Source organism: Elephas maximus, chromosome 1 (genome assembly GCF_024166365.1).
Source record: "Elephas maximus indicus isolate mEleMax1 chromosome 1, mEleMax1 primary haplotype, whole genome shotgun sequence".
Taxonomy (NCBI): domain Eukaryota; kingdom Metazoa; phylum Chordata; class Mammalia; order Proboscidea; family Elephantidae; genus Elephas; species Elephas maximus.
This window is the reverse complement of record NC_064819.1, coordinates 48,774,795-48,797,409: the sequence shown is the minus strand read 5'-3', so window position 1 is coordinate 48,797,409 and position 22,615 is coordinate 48,774,795. Positions and strand designations below refer to the sequence as shown.

The window sequence follows — 22,615 nt, the reverse complement described above, 5'->3', positions numbered from 1 at the left end:
GAGCACAGTTCTACTCTGACGCACATGGGGTTGCCATGAGCTGGAACTGACTCTAAGGCAACTAATTTGTTGTTTGGTTTATGCACAGGAGAGCCTGGGTGGTGAAAATGGTTAACACATTTAGCTACTAACTGAAAGGTTAATGGTTTAAGTCCATATGGAGGCAGCTCAGAAGAAAGGCCTGGTAATCTACTTCTAAAAAATCAGCCATTGAAAACCCTGTGGAGCACAGTTCTACTCCGATACACATGGGGTCTCTGTGAGTTGGAGTCAACTCATGGCAACTGATGGTTTTCTCTGTGTCCAGGCACCGTGGTAGCCTCTGGGGAGAAAATAGAACAAGGCAGACAAACCCCTGCCCTGTGGAGCTTACAGTCTAGTTGGGAAAGGCAGACAACCACACGTTATAATCCAATATCGTGGTATGTAAAAATGTAGACGGTGATAATTGCTATGGAGAAAATCAAGCAGGGAGGGGTGGACCGAGATTGCTGGGTGTAGTGGGTAGTGGGGCAGGGCTGGTGCTGGTTTGCAATTTTCAGCAGGGAGGTCAAGGCAGGCCCGGCTGAGAAGGTAGCCTTTGGGCAAAGATCTCAAGGAGGTGTGGGAGTGGGGATGGTGTCCCAGCATAGGAAACTGACCCTGTGAGGAACAGCAAGGGGGCTCACCCTGCGCGGGGTGAGAGGAGTTGAGGCTGGAGATGTGAAGGGCAGCCAGGCTCACGGCCACAGGAAGGGCTCTGGCCTCCACCCTGAAGGGATGTGGCCCTCAGAGAGTCTGGCAGAGGTGTGACCCACATGTTAATGGGGCCCCTAAGGCTGCTATGGAAACCCTGGTGGCGTAGTGGTTAAGTGCTACGGCTGCTACCCAAGAGGTCAGTAGTTCGAATCTGCCAGGTGCTCCTTGGAAACTCTTTCGGGTAGTTCTGCTCTGTCCTATCAGGTCACTATGAGTCGGAATCGACTTGATGGCAGTGGGCTTGGTTTTTGGTTTTGGTAAGGCTGCTGTGTTGAAGAGACACAGGGGGAGGGTGGGAGCAGCAGGACCAGGGAAGAGGCTGTGGCTACAATCCAGGTGGGAGGGGGTGGTGACAAGGGGTCAAATTCTGGATAGATGCTGAAAGAAGAGCCAGTGTCATTACTGAGGAAATCTAGGTGGGTGGAAGAGAAACAGAGGGAGTAACAGGGACTCCAAGGACTGTGGCTGGAGCAACTGGAAGGATGCCGCATCATTTGCTGAGATAGAGAAGACCACCGGAGGAGCAATACCCAGTGGCACAAAACCCAAATGCTCTGTCAGGAAAGGTACTGCAGCCTCTCAGGGCTCCTTTCTGGTGATGAGCAGTCCACAGAGACTGAACCATGGAGAAGAACAGTCTGATAACCATGCAGTATAAGAAACTGCAGAAAGCACCCAGCCATTGAGCTGAGTTTGTCGTGTTTACTGCCTAAGCCCCAGGGTAACCCACCCTACAGGCCATGCAATAGGTGTGCCTGTTTGCTGACTTCCTGATCTGGAGGTGACAAGACTGCAGGTGGTGGGAGGGGAGAAGTAAGAGGAGAGAGGGGTGGGGGATGGGGGGAAGCACAGGGAAAGGAACTCCTGGCAAATCTTTGAACTACCTGTCACCTAAAACAGGAAAGGGGTTTATTTTGCATGAGGCCAGAGGGCAGGAATAAATAAGACCGCTGGATGAAAGTTGCCCAAGACAGAGCTTTTGCTAGGAGAGAGCAACCTTCTAGCAATTAGCAGAGCTTTGGGAGTGTGGACTCCCCAACACTGCAAGGTGTATTATTCTAGATCCTCTGGAGGCTGTCTTGGGTGTGAGGATTGATTAGAATAACCCTAAGGCATCATTCAACTCAAAGATTTCTGTAAATCTGTAGGCTCCCATGAGTCTTATTGCTGGTACTGAGCAGCTATAATTTCATCAGAAGTGTTAGGAGTTTAGCCAAACCAGTGTGAAAGTTAGAGAATTAATTATGGGTAAAAGTCAACTCAAAGTCATCTGGGAGTCTGTGTTTAATAACAATAATAATTAACTTTCTTTTAACTCTTCACATACATTTAAGTCATAACTACACATTTATTGAAAACCAAATGAATTTTTCTTCACTGGTTTATGAGCCCAGGAAGGGATGCAGCATTTGGAGGAAGGAGGGCATAGACTGGAGATTAGAAGGGGCAAGAGTATTTAGGTGGCTGGCCAGTCTGTAGGCACCCGGAGGGGCATGCTAGCAGGACAGAAGAGGCAGAGCAGGAAAATGACAGGAGCATCTTTCTGCAGGCCTGCAGAGCAGGGAGTTGTCGAGCCAGGGATTGGTAGTGGGATTCTTGGTAATTCCGTAGTTCAGCAGCCTACAAGATGTTGTCTGTGTGCGTTGGGAGCCTAGAGTATCTCTAAAGTCTAACTCAGAAAACAGCAGCCACATAAAGATACAGGACTACAGGAAGGACTTCCATTCTGGGCCAGGGGGCTGGCTTGTTAAAGAGAAGAGGAAACCTAGGGACTGAAGACTGAGTGCTGAGTGGAAACGTTTGCGGCCAAGCAAGGGCCGCCATTAGCCCAGAGCCCAGCTCCAAGGGCTTGGTATGAGGAGGGGGCAAGAGGGAGGCCTTTTAAACCCAAAGACTTGACAGTGTCTCTGTCCCGTTTTAGGAAAGCCAAGTCTCTGTGTGCTGGCTGACTGGGGGCCAGAGAGGACTGGGTTGCTGTGGCTGGTGTGCGGCCAACATGGGGCTGCCTCGCTGCGTATCTGCTGTGTCCCAGAGGGGTTGTGTGTCCCGCTAGGTCTGTCCAAGTGTCAGCAGCTGCGGGGCAGGTCAGCACTTAGCAGGTTCTTGCTTCCCTGGCCCAGGCCTCAGGAGGGGATGAGGTGGGAGAACCAGGCATGAAAGTCTGGTAGATCCTTCAACTCCACAGGCTCAGAGTCAGGGGATCACGCTACTTTCTCTGCGCTCGCTCTGGGCAGTGTCTCCTTGAGCATTGTTTCTGGTGAAAAAGTGCTAACACTGTGCTTCCCCCAAATATCTTAGGTGATGGCAGTAAAGCTTTCTTACATTTCTGGTACATTTTCTTTCAAAAGGATGCTATGACTTTAAGAAGTTATTTTCTGCTCTATTTCATAGCAATTGCTAATAACTTTTTCTTTTAAGCCATTAATGCAAAATGCAAATTTTAAGTCAGTCTACAGTGGGGAGGACACATCACCTGTCTGTCAGTTTGTTAGACTGTGGTGGCTTATAGGTTTCTGTGATGCTGGAAGCTATGACACCAGTATTTCAAATACCAGCAGGGTCACCCATGGTGGACAGGTTTCAGTGGAGCTTCCAGACAAAGACAGACTAGGAAGAAAGGCCTGGTTATCTACTTCTGAAAATTTGCCAAAGAAACCTTATGGATCACAAGAAAGTATTGTCCAATATAGTGCTGGAAGATGAGCCCCCTAGGTTGGCAGGCACTGCGTAATAGCCACAGTGGACTCACACATACCAACGATCATGAAGATGGTGCAGGATCAGGGAAGATTTCATCCTGTTGTACGTGATGTCACCACGAGTTGGACTGAATGGTAACAAACAACAACAATGGGGTGTAGGCGTGGTGGGGGAGGGAAGAGTCAGAAGGAAAATGGGGAAAGAGAAAGAATTCAAACTGCAAAGATTTAAAGAAAAAAAAATTATTTGAGAGAATTTTGGTCCACATCCTATACTTTTAGAAGTGAAGGGATTCTGAGTTTTCCTTCCTTGTAAAATTTTCATATGGCTAGAGGCCAGAGAGGACAACTTTGGAGAAGAACCCCAGAGGGGAAGGCTGGAAAGTCCTAGCCTTGCGAGGGTTTGAAGCAGTCTAGACAGGTGATCCTCTAAACTCAGGAGCCCAGAGGCTGGGGCAGAAAGAAAACATATCAGAGCATAGAAATTAAGTTAAAGAGATTCCTTGTGGAGAAGGAGACCCCTTGCTGGAGTTATATTGGAAGACTGGAAGGGTGAAATTGAAAACAAAACAAAAACAGATTAACTATTACCTATTTGTGGTTCTTTTCACATTGTTCCCTAAAATTCTCTCAGGAGTATCATATTGAAACTTCATTGCTCATGTCACTGCTATATTTCAACTCAGCCACTTAATAAAGTCACATTATTTTGAGCAGAAAGGAACTGGTGGAAAATTCTCCTCTTAGCTGTGAGCCTCACCAGTGAATACTCAGGACATGGGCACTCGATTGATTCGATGGGTGCCCATGGACAGTACAGCGACTGTAACTGGGAGGACATTTAGGACACTGTGGTTTGTGTATCTGCCTTCTCTGCACTGCCAAACTTTCTGAAGCATTGCTTGAGCCCCAAGTGGCGATCTGTCACGCACCCCAAGCAGCTCCAGCCACGTGGAATTCCTGTGGACACCACCATCCTGCTGGAAAAGAAGCCTGGCCTTCCTCTCAGTGGACCCCAAAGATCCCCAAAGGTCCCAAGGGACATAAAATATTAAATACTGAAGTGACAGAAGCAGGGTGTCAAACATTTTTAAGTACCCACTATGTGCTAGGTGCTATACCAGAAGTAACAGCTTCATTAAGAAAGGGTTTTCTTAATAAACGTCTATAAAAAACATTTTGAATTATTTAATCCTGTTCTCTTCCTCCTCTTCCCTCTCAGTCCTTCCCCTTCTCTTCCTCCTCATCTATCTCTTTTTCCTTTTCTCTTTTCATTCTTCAAGAAATCCATCAATACAACAATTAAGAAACAAAACAAGATAAAATAACAAAACCTTACCTCAGGGACTATAAATCCAGGATTATTGACAGGGCCAGCATAGTAAACCTGTTCTGGAAAAATATAAAACATAGATAACTTTATTCAATCATTTAAAAAAAAAACAGATTTGCTCATATTATCTGTGGTCACTGTCTAAAGATGGTTCATACTAAATAATAGTAGTCATTCATACAAATGTTTTCATTAGCTGACTCCAACCTACCATTCATTCATTCATTTGACAAGTATTTGCTGAGCAACCTACTGTGTGGCAGGCACTGGGGATCCAGAGATGATAAAAAATGGCCTCTGCCCACACATTGCACATATTCTCATGGGAAAATTGACAATACTTAATTAAACAAGAAAATTATAGATTGCAAAGAGTGCTGGAAGGAGACACACAGGTAATGTGAGACAGGCAGGATGGCGTGATGGTCCAGGGGCCAGGCTAGAGCCAGGCTGCCTGGGATTAAATCCTGAGACCACCTCCTATAACTATGGGACTTTGGATAGTTGTTCTTCCTCTCTGGGCTCAGTTTCCTCTTTTGTAAGATGGGCATGACAATGACAATAATAGTGTCTATCTCATAGCGTTGTGAGGAATTAAAGAAGTTAATCCATGTAAAGCACAAGTAGCGATGCCTGGAGAGCACTCAATGCACATCCAGTAATATTACCAACTGGAAGACACAATGTTTGATAAAATGACCAGTATCGTGGATTGAACTGTGTCCCCAAAAATATCTGTCAACTTGGCTAGGCCATGATTCCCAGTATCATGTGATTGTCCACCGTTTTGTCATCCGATGTAATTTTCCTATGTGTTTGGTTGTAAGTTCTACCTCTACGATGTTAATAAGGCAGCATTAGAAGCGCTTATGTTAATGAGGCAGGACTCAATCTACAACATTATGTTTTGTCTTAAATCAATGTCTTTTGAAATAAAGAGAGAAGTGAGCAGAGAGACGGGGGACTTCATACCACTAAGAAACAAGAGCCGGAAGAATGGTGCATCCTTTGGACCTGGGGCCCTGTGCTGAGAACCTCCTCGGCCAGGGGAAGATTGATGACAAGGACCTTTCCCCAGAGCCAACAGAGAGAGAAAACCTTCCCCTGGATCTGGCACCCTGAATTTGGACTTCTAGCCTCCTAGGCTGTGAGAGAATAAATTTCTCTTTGTTAAAACCATCCACTATGGTATTTGTGTTACACCAGCACTAGATGACTAAGACAGTCAGGAGAGCATCTCTAAAGTGTGATGTTTGAACGAAGCCCTAAGGGAGGACAATGAGTCCACCCTTTAAAGAGCGAGGGGAAGAGCTCGTTAGGAAAAGTGACTAAGGGCAAATCCTGCTCTGAAAAAGTGTTCTCGCAGTTGTACGAACAGAGAGAGATTGCTTGGCCAAAGCACAAATAAGAGGGACTGTGTTGGGATAAGATTGAAAAGACTGGGGGAAGACAGATATTTTAGGACCTTGAGGACATGGTAAGGAGCTTGGATTTCATTTTCCAAAGACACTGGAAAAGGTGTTAAAATATTAAGTGAAAATACCTAGTGTACGTTTTAAAGCAACCATTCTGCTGCATGGAGAATGGAGTGGAGAGGGCAAGAGGGGAGCAGCCGAGTGAGTGGTGGATTGGTGAAGCGTGGAAGATGGGGAAAAATGAATGGAATCATGACTGTTCTGGGAGAAAGGACTTGCTGATGAGTTAGATATGCAGAGTGAGAGTGTTTTGGATTGAGCACCTGGATAGATGAGGGGCCATTTATTGTGATGGGGGAGCCTGGGGAGGAAGTATTTGTGTGTGTGTGGTGGCGGCGGGGGGGGGGGGGGGATTAAAGAGCTCTATTTTGGGAGGATGCTTATTTAAAAAAAAAAAAAAAAAACCAGACCTGTTGCCATTGAGTCGATTCCAACTCGTACCGATCCTATGTGACAGAGTAGAACTGCTGACCTTTTGGTTAGCAGCCAAACTCTTAACCACTATGCCAGCAGAGATTCCTGAAAGCATTTAGATATACAAGCCTGGAATTATGGGGGAGAGGTCAGAGAGGAGCTTTGCTTATTGCAGTCATTATCGTGTAGATGGTGGTAAAGCCCTGGGACTGGAAGAGAACGCCCAGGAAAATAGAGGAGGGGAGAGGACCAGGACCGCTCCTGAGGCCCTCCGATATTCAGAGGTTGAGTAGAGGAGGAGATGCCATCAAAGGAGGCTAAGCAGGAATGGCCCATGGAGTGAAGAGCGATCAGAGAGTGGAATCACAGATGCCAGGGGAGGCGGGTTTTTCAAATAGAAGGAATGGTCAGCTGTGTTGAATTCTGTTGTGAGTTTGAGTAAGAGGAGGACAGAAACTTGTGGTGGATTGGCGACATGGAGGACATTTTGAAAAGAGCATTGGGGAGGGGGTATGAATACCTGAACGGACTGAGTTATGCGTGAAGAAGTAAAAAGTTTTGCTGTAGAGGGAAGTGGAAAAAAAAAGAATAATTACTGGAAGAGTATATAGGGAAACCCTGGTGGTGTAATGGTTAAGATCTACAGCTGCTAACCAAAATGTTGGCAGTTCGAATCCACCAGACGCTCCTTGTAAACCTTATGGGGCAGTTCTACTCTGTCCTATAGGGTCACCATGAGTTGGAATTGACAACAGCGAGTTTGTTTTTTAATGTGGGGTTAAGAATTGTTTGCTTATTTAAGTTGGAAGATATTTGCCTTTTGAAGGGAATGATTTTGTATAGAGAGAGATTGAAGATGAAAAAGGGAGAAGATAACTGAAGTAACGAAGTGATTATGAGGGTGGGAGTGGAGGGAATTGCCTTTGAGAGGAGCACAGCCATTGTTCCCACAGGTACAGGAGAGAAAATGAGCAGAACCGTTCAGGTGGAGATAGGTTTGTAGATTGGCTGATGGACCAATGGCAGGGCTACTGTCTGATTGCTTCAGTTTTCTCAGTGAAGCATAAGGCTAGGTCCTGGGGAGAGAAGTAAAGAAAGCTGGAGGCTGAGGCCTTGTGATGGGTTGAGGAGCAAGGTGAAGGTATACAACAGTCATCATGGAGAGTGGGGAAGGAATTTACTACAGAGACAGTAGGATTGTTGATCAGTATTGAATTTTTATTTTTATTTTTTTAGGTTATTATTATTATTATTTAGGTTAGGTCATGGATTTAAAGGCACTTCAGTCAGCCCAGATGTAGATTTTTTCAGCAAAATTCAGCAGCTGTGATGCAGGAATAGAGAGGGTAGGTGATTGGGCTGGAGTTTTGGTGGATAAAAGTGATAAGGAGAGAAAGGCAAAGCTTTGGGGATAAATGCAAGGGAAAGATTATAATAATAGACCTTTGAATGTAAGAAGGCACAAGGGGGTGATTAGTAATTAAAATGGTGGTGGGGTGGGTTGAAGGAGTCTCCATTACTGCAATGAAGAATTATTGCAATGAAGGTCCCAGAATAGGTGAGCTGGAAGGATTTGATGACACCGAAATTCCAGGAATGGTATAGTCACTAGTGATGAAAACAACCAGGGTTGACGTGGAGAGGGTGGTTGAGGCAGAATGATGGATATGGTTGTTGGAAGTAAGGAGGTCAAGGAACTGAACAGAAAGGAGTCCCTAGTAGGGGTAGACACAGTGGCTATTAGTTTAATTATGATTCACCAGGATACGTGGAAGGGTAACATAGTAAACACTCACTTGATGGGTGCTGAGGCACAGGGAGAGGCCCGTCTAGTTTTGCAACCTTTTTGCAGAGCCAACGTGTACAATGGCTGAGTTCTATCGGTGCCTTTTTTTTTTTAATAACTTCTGTTTAAAAAATGAATGAGTACGGCACTTTGAAGAACAGCATTTGGTTATCTAACATTTTGTCATGCTCATTTAATGCCCTAAGACTTGCTAAATTGTGCTCCTTGCTATTAACAGGTTCCTCACTGGGGCCAGAGATTTTCATTAAATAGGTCTCTTACACTTTACAGTTCAATAGGAGCTTTCTCGAGGCCCATGCAGTTTCTGAGAATGGGTTCAAGTAACTCAGAAACTGGCTTTTTTTTTTTTTTCACCCTGTTGAAACAACACCTGAAATTAAATTCTCGCTCCTTCTTTTCTCAGATCCTCTCTGGTTCTGAGAGTCTTTCGTTAACATTCTCACACTCCAGGACTATAAAAAGAGCCCCACTGTATTTGCACTCACTTCTTCCTTCTCTTCGTTTGGAATCTTTCATTGTTCAGTGTGTGGTGGGTGAAAGAAATTCACCTCCCTGCCTCTGACACATGAGGTTGTTTCTGCTAAATCGGCAGTTTTGACCCAGATCTTTGTGTGGTGGTACATTGTGTCTTTGTAGAGAGGACACTGACTTCAAATTGTTGAAATAAAAGGTTCCAAAGGGTTTAGGATTAGACTGAGGTGAGGCCAAGGACCAAGTGTGGCTCATATCTTTTTGTTCTCAATAACTGGCGCAGATGCTAGCATGTGAGTGCTTGCTGAACCAATGAGTCCTGTTAGGTGGTGTTCTCGCTCTTCTGTAGCCCTTGCCTGTATCTTGGTAGAATTCCCTTCAGTCTCCCAAATTTATCAGAAAAATGTCACCAGTGCCTGTCAGTTTGTTGTACTGTGGTGGCTTGTGTGTTGCTGTGATGCTGGGAGCTATGTCACCAGTATTTCAAATACCAGCAGGGTCACCACAGTGAACACGTTTCAGCAGAGATTCCAGACAAAGACAGAATAAGAATAAAGACCTGGCTATCTCCTTCCAAAAATTAGCCAATAAAAGAACCTATGGATCACAATGGAATATTGTCCTGTATAGTGCTGGAAGATGAGCCCTATGCAATAAGCACAACAATGGACTCAAATATAGCAAAGATCATGAAGATGGCAAAGGACCAGGAAGGTGTCCCTCTGTTGTACATGGGGTGGCCATGAGTTGGAGCCACCTGACAGCAACTAACAGTACAACAGGGTTCTTGAAAGTGTAAAAACATCTGGAGTTACAATTTATCAGAAACCAGTACAATTAGTATATTCAGAAGAAAAACTTTTTAAAGTACTGACCACTTATTCATTGACTCTGCCTTTTCTGGGCCCCCTTCTACCGTGCCAGGCCCAGTGGTGGGCTGGGAGTCAGTGTTGAGCAGGGAAGATGAGACCTGGCTTTGCCCTCTAGTGAGGAAGCAGGTACCAAGTTAGTACATCTTAGGGGAAAGACTGCTGCAGCAGTGAGGTGGGGGCCGGTGCCTGAGGACAGACAGGAGGCTGTGGGAAATGCGAGACGTGAGAGATTCAGGCAGACCCAGAACATCAAGTCTCGGAGTGAGAACGAGGAAGTGCCTTCCTGCATTTTGTCGTTGGGTGCCATGCAGTCTATTCTGACTCACAGCGACCTTATAGGACAGGGTAGAACTGCCCCATGGTTTTCCCAGGCTGTAATCTTTGCCAGAGCAGATCACCAGGTCTTTCCTCCCAAAGAGCCACTGGTGGAATTGAACCTCCAGTTAGCAACCGAGCGCTTAACCATTGCACCATCAGGGTTCCTTTCCTTCCTTTTAGTGAGTTCCAGATATAGTCTTTGCTCCTCTCCTTGCCTCTGGGTAATTCCTTAAAAAGACTCAAGTCTAGCCGATGGCACAGACCCTGTACCTCTCCACCTCCACCCCCATGCCACGAGACCTGGAGCTGGTGGTGGGTGGGGGAACTCAGTTACAGGGTTGCTGTGAGTCAGGTTGACTCAATGGCAATGGGTTTGGTTTTGGTTTTGGTTTTGGCTGATGTATAGGATAATAATGAGCCTGCCTGGCGGTGGGGACTTAGCAGGGTATACAGGCTGTGGGTGGAGTTCCCAGGGACTCTAACACCTCAAGGTTTCAATGGATTCTGGGCAGTGTGGATAGGGAGACCCAGGCTGGGCCAGGCCTAATTTGTGTTTTATTTTTATTTTTTCCAGTGTATCCTAATTTGGCAACTCTTCCATCTCCTGGCATTTTGTCTGCTGTGCTTTAAAACTTTGGCAGCTCTTGGTATCATTCCTGAAGGAGGGCTCCAGATGGCTTGGGGTGTAGCCAGTGTGGCTGTAGGTCTCAGAACCCCCTGAATCCCTCCACATACAGATGCATCACTGAGCTCCCCAAGGGTGTGATGGGAGAGAAGCCCAGCTTGCTGTCCTGGTCAGGCCCCTGCACCCTGGTGCTACCCGGTCCCCCTCTGGTGTCCTGCGCCACACCCCAGAGCCCAGGGTGGAGTCACTACAGCTCTGACCTCGTCGATTGCCAGTGCCAACATCCCTCCACACTCTCCTGCTCCAGAACTTTCTCTGCAGCCACTGAGGCTTGTCATCCCCTGCAGGCACCCAGGGAGTTCTGGGATATTGCCCCTGGAGGAAGCCCTCGACCAGAAAGGCTGAGTCAGTGGGTAGATGCACAGCTTCCTGACCTTCAGAAGGACTATTCTTCCCTAAGGTCCTGGAGAGATTGAGCACTAGGCCTCTCAGTGGTAACCAGCTCCCTGAGATGTCACTCACTGGCTTTGCCTCCTGTCTGAGTCACTCTTGCTCCTTGCTCCCTCCTGTTTCCTGGCATTACAGGTTGCCTTTGGGAGCCTGGGTGGCGTAGTAATTAAGAGGTTGGCTGCTATCCAAAATGCTGGCAGTTCGAATCCACCAGCTGTTCCTTGAAAACCCTATGGGGCAGTTCTCCTCTGTCCTATAGAGTTGCTGTGAGTTGGAGTCAACTCAATAGCAACAGGTTTTTTTTTTTTTTAGTTGCCTTTGAGTCTATTCTGACTCACAGTGACCCCATGTGTGTCAGAGGAAAACTGAGTTACAAAGAATTTTCAGAAATAGATCACCAAGACTTTCTCTTGAGGTGCCTCTTGGACTTGAATCTTCAACCTTTTCATTAGCAGCTAAGTGTGTTAACCATCCCACCAGCCAGGGGCTCAATATGTCCCCAGTAAAGTACCCATAGCAAGCTTTGTCTCCAGCTTTGCTTGGGGAGGGGGAAGCACAACCGTGAATGAATGTCTCCTGCAGAAAGAACACCTTTATCTAATTTGTACAAAGGCGCATATTGTGTCAGTGCTGGTCCTGGAAACCTGGATTTTCTCTTCTTCTGGTTGCCAATACGTTTGGACCTGTTTCTGATGACGGAGCCACCCTGCCTAGAAATGGAATCTGAACCCTCTGGAACCTGCTTCATGGCTTTAGTGCCAAACACCAGGAGGGAGAATGAAGTCCCTGTGGATGCTCTGAACCTCATGCTTTGGGAGAATTCAGGAGCTGAGGAGTTGAAGACCACCCCCTAGCTCAGAAGGGAGTGGGCGGGATGGGAATGGGGTGGCTCTGAGGAAGTCTGCCCCTTCTAGAAAGGAGAGGTCGGAGCAAGGAGGCAGAGGACTATAGTGAGCCTCTCTGCTTGTTTCCCTCATTCAATTGGATGGAGTTTTACTGTCTTTGAATAGTGGGCCAACATGGCATAACCCATAATAAAGAACCTCCCCACAAAACAAACAAATAAAACACCAAAAAACCACCAGCCCCAGTTGCCATGGAGTTGACTCTGATTCATGATGACCCCAGGTGTGTCAAGTAGAAGTGTACTCCATAGAGTTTTTTGATTGCTGAGTTTTTGGAAATAGATGGCCATGTCTTTTTTCTTAGGCATGGATTTGAACCTCTAACCTTTTACTTGATAGCTGAGCCCTTCACCATTTGTACTACCCAGGGACTCAAGTGAACTCCAATAAACTGGATTATGAAAACTCTGGGATCCCTTGGTAGGTCATATGGTCCTTTTATTGGAAGAATTATTTCCATTGCTGCTGGGAGTTTAGTAACTAGAACACGTTCAGTTTTCTTTCCAAACATTTCTTGACAATGCCCAACATTTTGCTTGGCCGTTTTTTCTACACATAGGGTTGATGTATTCTGGGAAGAGTTACTGAGATTCTTTTCTGAAACACAATTGTACTTCAGAGTACATAACTTATGTAATGGTCTAGATTGTTTTTTCTCTATGTTTATTGTCTTATTTTTACCTGAGCTTACTCTCACTGGGTATCTTTCCCTGTCCATTCAAATAGGTGTGGGAGATCTTCTTTATGGCCTAAAGAAACAATGCCATGTGCAAACTTAAAAACATTCTCCGTGCACTTACATGGATCATCTATAGAACTATTAAACAAGATTTTTTCCAGGGCTCATTCTTTAATGGCCCTGCTACCTATGCTTCTCCCACCATTCAGAGAGGCCCTCAGTATTCCTACTCTTTTTTTTTTTTCCCTTAAAAGCAATCTCAGTTCCTATCAATGACCAAACTCATAAATTACTCATGACTATTCTTTCTTTCCCAGGAATGGTTCTAACACCTGGGTCATGCCATTGACTTCTAGCCAAATACTTTCTCCTCTGGGTAGCGGATGATGATAGGTGGGGCTTTATGGAGTCTGGGAAAGGTTGAAACAACAATGGCCCCATAAGGTGAATATTTTCTGAGCAATGATGTGGTCTCTCAACAGAAAAGTTTGTATCCCACCTCAGGGACATGGGAAAGTGTTATCATATGTGACGTTCTCAGAAATGTTTGACTTCTATGAGGGCATTTTAGTTTAAGTTTTCCTTGGATTATGCAAGCTATTACCTCTGGTTAAGAGCTCGGCTGCTAATCAAAAGGTTGTCAGTTCGAATCTGCCAGGTGCTCCTTGGAAACCCTATGGGGCAGTTCTACTTTGTCCTATAGGGTTGCTATGAGTTGGAATTGACTCGAGGGCAACCAGTATGGTATTTTTTTTGGTATTGACCTCTTCATATAGGTCAGACAAAGTGTGTTATTTTTTTTTCAATTGGGGGTTGAAATAATGGTCCCCCAAAGATATTCAAATCCTAACCCCCAGGTCCTGTTACTACAAATTTAAATGACAAAAGAGATTTTGCAAGTTAAGGATCTTGAGATGGAGAGATTATTGGATTACCCAGATGAGCTCAATGTAATCACAAAGGTCCTTCTGAGAGGGAGGCAGAAGATCACAAGGAGGAGAGGGTGATGTGAAGATGGAAGCAGAGATTGGAGTGATGCGTCTGGGAGTCAAGAAACCCAGGCAGCCTCTAGAAGGTGAAAAAGACAAAGAAACAGACTCTCGCCTGAAGCCTCCATAAGGTTCCCAACTCTACCAACACCTTGATTTTAGCCCAATGAGGCTGAATATGGATTTCTGACCCCCAGAACTCTAAGAGAATAAATTTGTGCTGTTTTAAGTCACTAATTTTATGGTAATTTGATACAGCAACAATAGAGAGCTCATCCAGGGTTTAAGAGAAGAGGCTCCAGGTGATCTACCTGAGAAGGACCAAGAGCAGTGGTGGTGGTTTGGACCTGTGCTCCCAAAAATGGGCTCTTCAGAACTACGACACAAACTTAGTTAGGATCTGAGCAGAAGAAAAGGGCCTAGAACTAGGCTGGAGAGTGAAATTTCTAACATAAACTCATACAAATGAGTTCAAAACAGGCTATCAAAAATTTTTAGAGCAGTTTTTTAGGGAGCCTACTAGGTCAGTGGTGTCCAATAGAACATTCTGTGAATATGGAAATGTACAATGTCAGCATTGTTAAATATAGTAGTAGCTACTCGCCAGGTGTGGCTATTCCAACCCCCACCTAGTGCCCTCGAGTCGATTCCACTTGAAATGTAGCTAGCATGATTGAGGCACTAAATTTAATTTGATTTAATTTGAATTATTTAAATAGCTACATGTGACTGTTGGCTACAGGGCAATTCTAGATCATTGTCCAACAGAAATATAATGTAAAACACATCCAAACTCTCACTGCCGAGGAGTCGATTCCAACTCAAGGTGACCCCATAGGACAGAGCAGAACTGCCCCATAGGGTTTCTAAGGCTGTAATCTTTATGGAAGCAGACTTCTCCCTTGGAGTGGCTGATGGGTTCGAATCACCAAACTTTTGGTTAGCAGCCAAGCACTTTAACCACTGAACCATGAGGGTTCCTGTGAGCCACACAGGTAATTTAAAAATTTTTAATAGCCGTATTAAAAAGAAGACAAACAAGTGAAATTAATTTAATAATGTATATTATTTAATGAAATATATTAACATATTATAATTTCAACATGTAGCCAATATAACAATTATTAGTGAGATATTTTACATTCTTTTTTTAATACTATTTTTCCATACTGAGTCTTCACAGTCTGGTGTGCATTCTACACTTAGAGCATGTCTTTATTTGGACTAGCCATGTTTCTAGACTCAACAGCCACACATGACTAGTGGCTAATGTGCTGGGCAGTGCAGATTACTAAATCCAGCTTCCTAATTTAACTGATGAGGAACTGAGACCCAGAAAGTGAAGTGACTTATTTTCGACTTCATTTCTCCTACAAGGCCTCTTTGTCTTTGCGGCCCGAGTTCCCTCTGAGAGATCTGTAGCTTTTGGCAATAAGGAGGGAAAGAGAATTTAAGGTCTTTTTCCTAGAAACAAATTTCTGTGGACAAACTTAACATAACACACAAAATACAATTTGTGATGTTGCTGGGAGCCAAAAAACACACGCAGCTTCTAGAAGATAAAAAAAACAAACAGATTTACGAATCAGTGGGCTGATTGGATTCCCGGAAATGGAAATAAAGAAGATGGTGACGTGAAGAAGGAGAAGAGATGAAACTGGCTTGACCTCCAGAAGCTGGGTGCAGCCCTGGGAAAGGCCAGATTAATCAAAACTGTGAAAAAAGACATTTCAAAGGGCAGCGTTTTTCAGGTAGGCGCCCTCATGCTCTGCTCACATCAGAGCTCTGGCATTTGTTAAAATGCAAATATCAAAGTCTCCTTGGATCAGAGTTTTGGAGTGGCATGGGGGAGCAAAAAGTCATGTAGCTTTCTACATGATTATTACACAAAAGTGTGGGCCTCATTGAGCTGTTGTTTCTGTTAGGTGCCTTTGAATCGGTTCCGACTCATAGCAACTCTATGTATAACAGAACAAAACACTGCTCAGCCCTGTGTCGTCCTCACAATCACTGTTGTGCTTGAGCCCATTGTTGTAGCCACTGTGCCAATCCATCTCATTGAGGGTCTTCCTCTTTTTCGCTGACCATCTACTTTACCAAGCACGATGTCCTTCTCCAGGGACTGATCTCTCCTGAAAACATATCCAAAGTATGTGAGACATAGTCTCACCATCCTTGCTTCTAAGGAGCATTCTGGTTGTACTTCTTCCAAGACAGATTTGTTCATTCTTTTAGCAGTCCCTAGTATGTTCAATATTCTTCACCAACGGCACAATTCAAAGGCGTGCATTCTTCTTCTGTCTTCCTTATTCATCATTCAACTTTCCCATGCACATGAGGTGATTGAAAACACCATGGCTTGGGTCAGGAGCACCTTAATCCTCAAGGTGACATCTTTGCTTTTCAACACTTTAAAGAGGTCTTTTGTAGCAGATTTGCCCAATGCAATGCAATCTTTGATTTCTTGACTACTGCTTCCATGGGTGTTGATTGTGAATCCAAGTAAAACGAAATCCTTGACAACTTCAATCTTTTCTCCATTTATCACGAAGTTGCTTTTTGGTCCAGTTGTGAGGATTTTCGTTTTCTTTAGGTTGAGGTATATTCCATACTGAAGGCTGTGATCTTTGATCTTCATCAATAAGTGTCTCAAGTCCTCTTCACTTTCAGCAAGCAAAGTTGTGTCATCTGCATAATGCAGGTTGTTAATGAGTCTTCCACCAATCTTGATGCCCTGTTCTTCTTCATATAGTCCAGCTTCTTAGATTATTTGCTCAGCATACAGATTGAATAGGCATGGTGAAAGGATACAAGCCTGACACACACTTTTCCTGATTTTAAACCACTCAGTATGCCCTTATTCTGTTCCAACGACTCTTGATTCATGTACAGGTTCCACATGGGCACAATTAAGTGTTCTGGGATTTCCATTCTTTGAAACGTTGTTTATAATTTGTTATGATCCACACAGTTGTATGCCTTTGCACAGTCAATAAAACACAGGTAAACATCTTTCTGATATTCTCTGCTTTCAGCCAGGATCCATCTGATGTCAGCAATGATATCCCTGGTTCAGAGTCCTCTTCTGAATCTGGCGTGAATTTCTGGCAGTTCCCTGTTGATATACTGCTGCAGCCACTTTTGAACACTAATGACTGAAGACCAGACAAGTTATGGAATGATATGAAGGACATCATACATAAAAAAAGACAGGAAAGAAAGAAAAGACCAAAATGAATGTCAGAGTGATGCTGAAACTTGCTTTTGAATATCAAGTAGCTAAAGCACACAGAAGAAATGATGAAGTAAAAGAGCTGAACAGAAGATTTCTAAGGGCAGCTAGAGAAGACAAAGTAAATTATTATAACGACACGTGCAAAGACTTGGTGACAGAAAACTAAAAGGGAAGAACATACTTGACATTTCTCAAGCTGAAAGAACTGAAGAAAAACTTCAAGCCTCGAGTTGCAATATTGGAGGATTCTATGGGGAAAATATTAAATGATGCAAGGAACATCAAAAGAAGATGGAAGGAATATACAGAGTCACTGTACCAAAAAGAATTGGTCGATGTTCAACCATTTCAGGAGGTAGCATATGATCAGGAGCCGGTGGTACTGAAGGAAGAAGTCCAAGCTGCACTGAAGGCATTGGTGAAAAACAGGGCTCCAGGAATTGATGGAATACCAACTGAGATGTTTCAATAAATGACACAGCATTGAAAGTGCTCACTTGTATATGCCAAGAAATTTGGAAGACAGTTAGCTGGCCAACCGACTGGAAGAGATTCATATTTATGCTTATTCCCAAGAAAGATGATCCAACAGAATCTAAAATTATCAAACAATGTCTATCTCATTGAGCTAGATTTATGAAATCTCAGAGCCAGTCAAGAATTTGTAAAGGAGCTTGTGATGTCTAAGAAAATTAAGGTGCTTTTGATCCTGGGTCATCATTAGTTCCAATACACTGGTCTCAACTAAAATATAGAATTGTCTGACTTCAAAGGACAGTTTGAATACATTGTTCGCATTTGAGTATGGGTTTGAATATGAGGATAGAGAGAGAGCTCCCAGGGCTATCTAAAACCAAACCAGTTGCTGTTGGCTCATGGAGACCCTTTGTGTGCATCGTAGAACTGTACTCCATTTGATTTTCAAGGCTGTGACCTTTTGGAAGCAGATTGCCAGGCTGCCTCTGGGGGGCTCAAACCTCCAGCCTTTCAGTTAGCAGTCAAGCCTTAACTGTGCCATCAGGGACTCCTTCCCAGGCTGTAAGATCACTTAATAGCCAGCAAACTTCCTTTCATTTGTTTAGCAAGAAAAACCCCTCTCTTGCTTGGTCATTGCAGGTATCCTTTCTAGGGTGACCATTGTTTCTAGTTCTGTTTTTTGCGGTTCATGAGTAGGACTTTCTGCAATAATTAAGCCACCGTTTTTTCCTGATCCTCCCTGAAACTGCAGCAGCAGTAGCTGCCCAGCAATCACAAGCAGGAACTCCACAGTGGTTTGAAGTGTGCAGACAAAGGATAAAACATGAGGAGGAAGAAAAGGCTGGAGCCTAGAAGACAGTGCTTCAGATTTCCAATTCCGTGAGAAATGCTAGCAGGGCTCTCTCCCCAGAGGTACAGGAGGGCCAGGGAGAACCATACTGCCAACCACCAGAGAATATGCAGCTCGGACCAAAGTCACCTTCCTGCTACCCTTGAGGAGGTCTTCATCTTCCAAGCCTCAGAGGCTTTGCTGCCTCCGCAGGTGCTTGTTAAAATGCATATTTCTACTCTGAGATTGATGGCTTCCAGGGGTGGGAGCCCTGGCTTGAGGAATCCCTAATCAGTTGAATGAAGTAGCTACCATTTATCACTTATTGAGTGCTTACTGTGTGCCAAACACCGTTTTATCCTAATAACACTCCCGTGAGGTCGCTCGTATTTTCCTACTGTACAGATGAGGAAACTGAGGCTCAGAGAGGTTAAATAACTTGTCTGAAGTCACATCACTGGGAAGTGGCAGGACATGTTCGGTTCTATGTCAATCTGGCTTCAAAATCAGTGCTCATTCACTGAGCTGTTGTTGTTGTTAGGTGCCATCGAGTCGATTCCGACTCATAGTGACCCTATAGAACAGAGTAGAACTGCTCCACAGGGCTTCCAGGGAGCGGCTGGTGGATTCGAACTGCTGACGTTTTGGTTAGCAGCTGGGCTCTTAACCACTGCACCACCAAGGCTCCATCCACTGGGCTAGTGGCTCTGAAAGTGTGCTCCCCAGAACAGCATCAACAGCCTCACCTGGGAAGGTGTAAGAAACGCAGATTCTCAGGCTGCACTCCAGATGCACTGAATTGGAAACCCAGGGGGGTGGGCCCAGCATTCTGTGTTGACAAGCCTTCCAGGTGATTCTGATATCTGCTACGCTTGAGCACCACCAGACCAGGCTAAGCCTGCTGACCTTCAGTGGCAGCACTGCAGTGCAATGAGGTAGGTAACAGCATTTTTCCAGAATAATACTGACTCCAGTAGCATGCTGCCTAAAGCCACAAAATGATAATGAGGATGATGATGGCAGGAGAAATTCTGCAATTTTCCAGGTATCAGAGAACTGTCACTCTTCCATGGATCTGCTGGTCCATAGCTGGGAAGAGAAGCCAAGACACAGTGCAGTTCCCATCTCAACCACTTGGTAGTCTGGGCTATTGGCAGTGGTTGATGAAAGACAGGACCAGAGCTGCCATTGAGAGAGGCAACGTGGCAGGTGAGAATGAACTATAGGGGCCAGTGGGGAAGACAGCCTGAAGGAAAGGAGTTTACAGAAGCAGAGGCCTGAGACGGGTCAGAAATCAGAGGTGAGCAAAGAGGTAGGACAGAGTTGGGAGCCCAGAGATGATGGTGTTTTAAAATAGAGGCCTCAGTGCTGCTGTTAGCTGCCAGCCAGCTGTCACCCGCCATGTACCGAGAAAGAAACACTGCCCAGGCCTGTGCCATCCCTGTGATTGTTTGTGGATCCAACTGCTGTGATTCATAGGGTTCTAATTGAGTGATTTTCCGAAATAGATTGCCAGAACTTTCTTCCTAGTCCATCTTAGTCCAGAAGCTCTGCTGAAACCTGCCCAGTGCCATAGCAACACGTACACCTCTACTGAAGGGTGATGGCTTGTACAGGAGGTACATTGGCTGGGAATAGAACCCTGGCCTCCCATATGGAGAGTGAGAATTCTACCACTGAACCAAGTGAGGAATTGCTAACCCCCTTTCTGTTACAGCAGTAATCAATGACCACATTCTCAGGGCTTGCACTTGTTAATCTTGGGCGATGAATGTGAATACAGCTGAATAATGAGTCCTACCAGCTAAGCCCCAGCTGTGGGTGTGTTTTACAGAGGCTATCAGGGATTTTTTTTTATCAGGGAGTCAGCATAGACTAATGATGGAACTTCTGTCCGGAAGGTGCTCCTTGCCTTCTCTCCTACTAGCAGTGCAAAGGTAGAAGGCATTTTGCAGAAAGCATTAATGGAAATCTTCAGAAATCCAGGCAACAAACAGATTGTATTCTCATTGCCCCTCCCTAATTCCCTCTGTTTCACAGACCTGTAACAAGAAGCATCTACAAACAAATAGCAAGGGCAACAGAAATTTAGCTGATGAAATCTGAATTACAGATCTAGCTAGAACTATTAAGACTGGATTCTGAATAGATACAGACGGTGAGATTGAGAAGGCTCTGCAATTAAACTGTGAGGGTGATCAGGTTCCCATGTTCAGCATGAACCAGGACTAGAAGAGAAACACCCTAATAAAAAGAGGGGAGGGGGGGACAGGAGCTAACATCAGTGCTCATTCCTTTTCTTTTTACACCATTTTCGTATTTGTATCTGTACAGCCAATATTTTAGTTTATAAAATCAGTATCAATATTAGTATTACAGTAAATCTCTTAGCTCGTATCGGGGAATAGGGCTAATACCTGCCTTATAGGAAAAGTTATGTCAGACTTTAGATATAGTTCTCAGGGGATTGGCTACGGTATACTGAAGTTCATCTAATAATCCCTCGCCCCCACTCACAGTATTGTTATTATAGCAGCACTAGGAAACTAAGACATCCCCCAAATCTTTATGTTAATATCAATTGGTTTTGGCCATAGGTTGGGTACAATCGATATACGTAAGTCAATCTACCAAACAAAAACAAGTTATGTTTGACTACCCATTGCATGCTCAGCTCTGAGAACTCAGTGCCACTTCTCCTGGGCGAAACTACCTGGGCCAGAACGCGGTTTGGCAGCTGATGCATCTCATGTCCTCAAGAGTGAAAATCATGTGTTCATTCAATTTTTTTGTAGCCTTAGTCTGGGTCTTTACCCAATCTCTTTACCCATTTCCAGGTGAGAATCTTATTTCTATATAGCCCTGTATGATATATTCTAGATAGCTGAAACGCAAGCCAGCTTTGAAGATTTCTCCCCAGTTTTTATCTGGATGGAGCATGTAGTGGAGGGACTTATTTCTACTCCTCTGATTGACACTTCAGTTTCATGTTCAGCAGTGGGCACTATAATCAGTTTTTGGCTGTCTTTAACTTATCTTTTCACGCTCATCTTCCTGAGATGGGATAGTCTAGGAAACTTGCTAACAGAGTGAGCCCATTGAGAATGGTCATCAAGACTTGTTGCACTCTTGATAAATCAGAAACGACTGGGGTGTGCCTGGCTCAATTCTAAGCTAGACAGGGTTTGGGCGTCTCATTGGTGGTGCTGGTTAGTGCTGTGAAGCCCAGACTCTGGGAAAAATCCCTGTTCCAGGCTATTGTGTTATAGTCTTATTGGAGCCATGGAGACAGACCATACCTGTGATAGAAGTTGGGCTGCCCCTCATCCTGGGAGGAAGTCAGTCCAGGTGCAGAAAATGAGAACTTTAGGGACTGACCTTAGACTGAGGTGAGAAAAAAGAAACAAAGCAACAACAGAAACTTCCTCGGGCTGTGCTCCCTCATCGTCAGGTGAACCTGGGATCCTGACAAGTGGGAGCGGTGTTAAGCTGGCCCCTCCCTGGTTTGGCTATATGGGAGGCCCTACCTGCAGTTTATAAAGCCACCCCTTTGGCTTCTCCAGCCCTGGGTGCAGCACCCTTCTGATGGGAGAGGAAGCCAAGAGAGACTCATTCTTGCCACCACTTATGGGATGCTTTTAACATGCCCAGTGTAAAACACATCCTCTTTAATCCTCACTGCTATCCAATGAGGGGAGTCCCTGAGTGGTGCAGATAGTTAACATGCTTGGCTGCTAACGGGAAGGTTGGAGGTTCAAGTCCAACCAGAGGCACCTCAAAAGAAAGGCCTGGTGACCTCCTTCTGAAAAATCACCCATTGAAAAGCCTGTGGAGCAGAGTTCTACTTGCCATGAGTCAGAGTTGATTTGATGGAAACTGGTTACTACTCAATGAAGAGTTACGGTTACCTCCATTGTACAGATGAGTTAACAACTATCACAGCTTGTAAATGCGGAGTAGAGGAGACCCTCAGCCCTGCTCTCTGGCTTTTCCATAAAGATGCCCTTTTCTCCCTAGTAGCTGCCTCTCTCATCATGGTTTAAGTCGTCTTTGCCCCAAATCTAACTTTTTGATACTCACACAGCATAGTTGAAGTAAAACCAAAAAACCCAAACCCACTGCCATCAAGTCGATTTCAACTCATAGTGACCCTACTGGACAGAGTAGAACTGCCCACAGGGTTTCCAAGGAGCAGCTGGTAGATTCAAACTTTGGACCTTTTGGTTAGCAACTGTCTTAGTTATCTACTGCTGCTATAACAGAAATACCACAAGTAGGTGGTTTTAACAAAGAAAAATT

General features: G+C 44.7%; 1 protein-coding gene across 4 annotated transcripts in view; it reads right to left on the bottom strand.

Annotated features, from left to right (window-relative positions):
• Nucleotides 1-22,615, bottom strand: part of LY86 (lymphocyte antigen 86) — a 91,154-nt gene that overhangs the window by 11,987 nt on the left and 56,552 nt on the right. For 3 of the 4 annotated variants that reach the window (XR_007517181.1, XM_049882926.1, XM_049882899.1), the window contains exon 4: nt 4,777-4,829. Coding sequence is in view for 3 of the 4 variants with exons in the window: in XM_049882926.1 (XP_049738883.1) it covers nt 4,777-4,829 (53 nt within the window). In the remaining variant the exon portion in view is untranslated. Of the gene's footprint in view, nt 1-4,776; nt 4,830-15,973; nt 16,931-22,615 lie in introns of those variants that run through there. The other variant, XM_049882917.1, reaches the window with a different exon arrangement.